At 46.1% G+C, this 5870-nt stretch overlaps 1 protein-coding gene across 3 annotated transcripts in view; it reads left to right on the forward strand.

Annotated features, from left to right (window-relative positions):
- Positions 1-93: 93 nt before the first annotated feature.
- LOC122558607 (oxidative stress-induced growth inhibitor 1-like) overlaps positions 94-5870 on the forward strand; it is a 29888-nt gene continuing 24111 nt past the window's right edge. Inside the window, exon 1 of one of the 3 annotated variants that reach the window (XM_043707381.1) lies at positions 94-327. In XM_043707381.1, coding sequence (XP_043563316.1) covers positions 256-327 — 72 coding nt within the window. In that variant the 5' untranslated portion in view covers positions 94-255. Of the gene's footprint in view, positions 328-2423; positions 2709-5870 lie in introns of those variants that run through there. The other 2 variants (XM_043707380.1, XM_043707382.1) reach the window with 2 other exon arrangements.

A 5870-nucleotide genomic window follows, 5' to 3' on the forward strand; every position in this document is an offset into this window, starting at 1 on the left:
TGTAGATGAGCCACTGCTCTTTCCAAGAATGACCTCGCAGCCCGAAGGGAAAGGTTTAACCTTCCTAGTTGCTGTCGGGAAGTGGGGATGGTTTGTGATTATCACAGGGGGTTGAAGTGCAGCTTAACTGGAGAACGGCGTCTAATCAATCCTAACACAATGTTGTAAAATCGTACACAACGCAGTCAGCTCCTGGAAAAAATGATTTTGAGAAACCTCAAAGGATTTCGTTTCAAAAACCTTCCGCCATGAAACATGAGTTTTAGAAAGAACCATGTTCTCTCAGAAGCAGGAAGCGAACACTTCCTGTTTAAACAGGACTGTGAGGTGAGTGAGAGGTTTTTTTTAAGGCCTGGATGTCGATTTTTTTTCTCTCTCTAGTCCTGCTTTCAACTCTTTCCTGACTGGACTGGGAAACGCTGTAAGGATTGGCCACAGTCCAACCGACTGTGGGGTGTTCACCGATCAGTTTTTTTTTTAAAGTGGAAAGGATATTAAATAGATAAGGCGGTCTCCCTCAGAGGGTGACACTCCGGCCCTCCCCCCTGATTCAGGAACTCGAATCTGTGTGCTTGGTTTTCACATTGCGGGATTGACTGGAGTGGGGTTTGAACCCAGTGGCTTCTGGTTCGTGCAGGTGCAATCAAATACTGTACTCAGCCTTCCACATGCACCTCTACTCTCTCCCACAGGGGGGCACTCTACTGGCCCCACCCTTGTCCTCCTCAGACATCAACTCACTGCCCTCTATAGTGAAGGGGATGCTTCAGCTTCCCCCCCCCCTGCCCCATCCAGAGGAGCTGAAGAAGCCATCTTGCCCATAAAGGGGCCACAATGGCCATATCGCTGTCTCCAGGTTCCTTTAAGGGTCGACATCGATATCCCACCCCCTGCTTAATGTAGTATATCTGGTTTGCTGTATATTCATTTCCATTGGAGGGGGGCACATCGACTTGTCTCTGTCTTCCTGTCACATCCAGAACTTTGCAGGATGCCATGTTCTTGGAATCCTGTCTTCCTGATGAAGGGCTTTTGCCTGAAATGTCGATTTTTACTGCTCCTTGGATGCTGCCTGAACTGCTGTTCTTTTCCAGCACCACTCTACTCCAGAATCTTGGAATCCTGGGTCTTCTAAGCCGTTGGAGAAAGTAAGGACTGTAGATGCTGGAGATCAGAGTCATAAAGTGTGGTGCTGGGAAGGGACAGCCGTCAGGCAGCAGGAGAGTCAAAATTTCAAGCTCTTCATCAGGAATGCTTGGGGGCGTGGGTGGGCAAGGGGCTGAGAGACAAATGGGATGGAGGCGGGACTCTGGTCTCCAGCATCTGCAGTCCTCACTTTCTCTTAGATGATTATAATCTTCCTGCAAAGCCTCGTCCAAGGATCTGTGAGTCTCTCTCACTACACCCCCTACCCCCCCCATATCCTTTGCCCTGAAGCTCTTCAGCCGTCTTATCACCATCACCCCCACCTTTGTGAACCAATCACATTCCTAGCTACCTTTCCCCCAGCCCCAACCCCCTCATTTACCTCTTAGCCCCTTTGGGGTCCCCCTATTCCTGATGAAGAGCTTATGCTTGAAACCTCAAGTCTCCTGCTCCTTGGATGCTGCCTGACCAGCTATGCTTTTCCAGCTTCTAAGCCAACCTTGGTTTTCTTATATTCATTAAGTGTTTGAGGGATCTCAATCACTGAAACATTGGCTGAGTCTGGTATCATGTTGAGGCCTGTTCAACTATTCGGCAACATATAGCAGTGACCAGGAATAGGAATTTGTAAGTATTGTTTCCCCCCCCCCCCCAACTCAGAGGCACAGATTCTGGGGATTACAATGGTACGTGTTCCTGCCTTTTGGGGCAACTTTTGTTTAAGATTATTCATAAAATCATTCTATGTTCAGATAGGCCCAGAGAATGAGAACAGAGTGGATCTTACTGAATGCCAAGGGAAGTATCAGCCTCTCAAAGAATCCAAGAAAAACCACAAATAAATCTCTGAGGGATAATACAAGGAAACAGAGAATTCCAGTGAGATGAAGCTGAAATTTCTTTCTCAGGCGCAGATGAGTGAGATTGAGATGTAGAATAAAGGCAGAGTAATTATGATTAAGAGAGAACTACACATAGACACAGAGGGAAAGAACCACAGAAGTAGAGACACAGACAAGGGAAAAAAGCCAGACACATAATCACAGAGAAAAACACACAGAAACAGAGAGAGGGAATCGCATATAGGTACAGAGAAACATACAAAACCAGAAAGTGGACTGAGAAAACAAAGATTCACAGAGTTGAAGAAGCTGCAAAGCAGGCGTTGCATGGGAACAGATAAACACACTAAACCTGAAACATTTCTCGCATTAAATTGTTTCTGGCTAAGTCTGCGAGCAGGCTCTCACTGTCAGTATGAGGTCAGCGTGTGAAGGGTCATGCTGTGGAGTATGTGCCTGATCCTCTTGTCCCACTCAGATCTGGATCCTTCCTCTCAATCTGCCAAGTCACCTCAACCTCCCAGGGTGTTTGTGCTGAGTCACGCTCTCGCAGCTTTTTCTCTCAGCTTCCCCCTCCCGCTCAGGCTCCTCCCTGGCTTTTTAATCACTGATATAATCAGGAAACACACCCAGGAGAGTGTGCAGTTTGCTGGGAGTCTTTATCCTAACCGAACTCATTCTCGTGTAAAACAGCTTTCTCCCTGGTGCCTGACTCAGCAGGTAAGCCGGATGTTTGATTGTATAACCTGGGCTGTCATTACCCTTTCCCCCTGCAGTGTTTTTGCTTGTTTTAATTTTTCAGCACAAGAGCTCATTTGTCACGTGTGCCTGCATTTGGTGGATGCCTGTCAACTATTCAGCTGTGGATGGTCTCACATCATGCTCTCTGACTGGAGTCATTGTATAGAAACCAGGAACGAGAACACCACAGATTCAAGTGTGTACCACACCACTCCCTCTCTTTCCCCTCCCAGCCACCAATTCCAGCTGTCAGCACCTAGACTGGAGTACCGTACCCAAACTCAGCCAACTCAACATAAATTCTTGGGTGGCAGCCATGGCACAATTTGTCTCAGTACCACGGTGGTGGCTGTACACTACAATTGTGGGTCACTTAGAACCATGGAATCCCTACAGTGTGGAAACAGGCCATTCAGCCAATCGAGTCCATACCGACCCTCAAAAGAGCATTCCACCCAGATCCACTCCCCCCTACACTATACCTGGAACCTTGCATTTCTCATGGTTAATCCAAGACTAGCCTGCACATCCCTAGAAACTATGGGCAATTTTGCTTGGCCAATCCTCCTAGCTGGAGCACCCAGACATGGCTGAATGTGCAAACTCCATGCAGTCACCCGAAGTTGGAATCGTACACGTGTCCCAGCTACTGTGAGACAGCAGTGATAACCAGTAAGCCACCATGCCACCCCTTGTGAAAGGGCATACAATGAAATGTGCGATTATGGAGCTCTGTGCCTCAGAAGGCAATGGAGACAGGGTCATTGAAGTGTTTGAACCATTTTTGTGTGTGTTTAAGGATTCAGTTGGTTGATTCTTGCTGGGCCTGGGGTTAAAGGCTATTGGGGACCAAAGAGAATGTGACATTCTGAGACCGATCAGCCATCACTTTATTGGATCGCAAACCTGGCTTAAAGGACTGAATGGCCTATTTCCGCACTTAAATCATATGGTTGTGCCTGTTTTCTACAGTCTCAGCCCCTGTGAGGGGGTGAGGAATATGGTGAATTTCAGCTTGTGTTGGACATGCAGTCCTATACTAATCCACCTGGGATGTCCCAGCTCAATCCCTGCTTAGCTCAGAAGGTATCCTGGTAAACAAAGTGCTAGCTTACATTGTTTTCCTCTCTCTGTTTTACCTCTTGTAAGTGATTGCTGCAGAGAGAGGGAGGTGGTTGGAAGGAGTAGGCCAATATTGGTCTCAACACTGAATTCCTTCACTTTACCATCTTATATGAATGATGTCAGGGAGGAGCTAAAAAGAATAATTTAACCTCTCAAATTCAAACTCAACACCTTTCTGGCAATTTACAATTAATCAGGCCTTCATGCCACATGAGAGACAAGATGCTGATTAAGTACAGGAACAAGCCCTTTGACCCACCATGTATGTGCTGACGACGATGCTATTCGAAACTAATCCGATTTGCCTGCACATGCTTGGTTCCTTTGTTCCCTGCCTGCTCACGTTTGTCTGTCTACATGCCTCTTAAATGTTACGAATGTATCTGGTTTTACAACCTCCCCTGGCAGCATATTCCAGGCACCTATCACCCTCTGGGCAAAAATGCATCTCTCCATTAACCTATCCCCTTCTCAACTTGAACCTGTGTATAACCCATTGTATTTGATATTTCCAGCCTGGGAAAGACACTCTGACTGTCCACCCTAGACTCTTCATAATTTTCATACAGAGTCCTAGAGATGTACAGCACGGAAACAGACCCTTCAGTCCAACATGCCCATGCGACCAGATATCCCAACCCAATCTAGCCCCACCTGTCAGCACCCACCCCATATCCCTCAACCCTTCCTATTCATCTATCCATCCAGATGCCTCTTAAATGTTGCAATTGTACTAGTCTCCACCACTTCCCCTGGTAGCTCATTCCATACACGTACCACCCTCTGCGTGAAATATTTGCTCCTGAGGACTCTTTATCTTTCCCCTCTCACCCTAAACCTCAGCCCTCTAGTTCTGGACTCCCCCACCTCAGGGAAAGGACCTTGCCTTTTTACCTTATGCATGTCCCTCATGATTTTATAAACCTCCAGCCACACCCCTCAGCCTCCGGTGCTCCAGGGAAAACAGCTCCAGCCTCTTCAACCTCTCCCAATAGCTCAAATCCTCCAACCCTGGTAACATCCTCGTAAATCTTTTCTGAACACTTTCAAGTTTAGCAACATTCTTCCAGTCGGAAGGAGATGAGAATTGCACGCAATATTCCAAAAGTGGCCTAACCAATCTCCTGTACAGCCTCAAATGATCTCCCAATTCCAGTACTCAATACTCTGACCAATAAAGGAAAGCATACCTGTCTACATGCCTCTGAAATGTTACTACTGTATCTGGTTTTACAACCTCCCCAGGCAGCATGTTCCAAGCACCTATCACCCGCTGGGCAAAAATGCATTTCTCCATTAAGCTTTCACCTTCTTCACTATCCTATCTACCTGCGACTCCACTTTCAAGGAGCTATCAATCTGCACTCCAAGGTCTCTTTGTTCAGCAACACTCCCTAGGACCTTACCATTAAGTGTATAAGTCCTGCTAAGATTTGCTTTTCCAAAATGCAACACCTCACATTTATCTAAATTGAACTCCATCTGCCACTCCTCAGACCATTGGCCCATCTGATGAAGATCCCATCGTAGTCTGAGGTAACCTTCTTCGCTGTCCACTGCACTTCCAATTTTGGTGTCATCTACAAACTTACTAACAATACCTCTTATGTTCACATCCAAATCATATACTTCTATCAGGTTGCAGTGGTGGAGCACTTTAGGGCCAGCGACCATAATTCTATTAGATTTAAAATAGTGATGGAAAAGAATAGACCAGATCTAAACGTTGAAGTTTTAAATTGGAGAAAGGCCAATTTTGATGGTATTAGGCAAGAACTTTCAAAAGCTAATTGGGGGCAGATGTTCGCAGTAAAGGCTGGAAAATGGGAAGCCTTCAGAAATGAAATAACAAGAATCCAGAGAAATTATATTTCTGTGGTAGGTATACGGAATGTTGGATGACTAAAGAAATTGAGGGTTTGGTTAAGAAAAAGAAGGAAGCATATGTCAGGTATAGACAGGATAGATCGAGTGAATCCTTAAAGTATAAAGGCAGTAGGAGTATACTTAAGAGGA

The sequence above is a fragment of the Chiloscyllium plagiosum genome, chromosome 17, assembly GCF_004010195.1.
Source record: "Chiloscyllium plagiosum isolate BGI_BamShark_2017 chromosome 17, ASM401019v2, whole genome shotgun sequence".
Classification (NCBI taxonomy): domain Eukaryota; kingdom Metazoa; phylum Chordata; class Chondrichthyes; order Orectolobiformes; family Hemiscylliidae; genus Chiloscyllium; species Chiloscyllium plagiosum.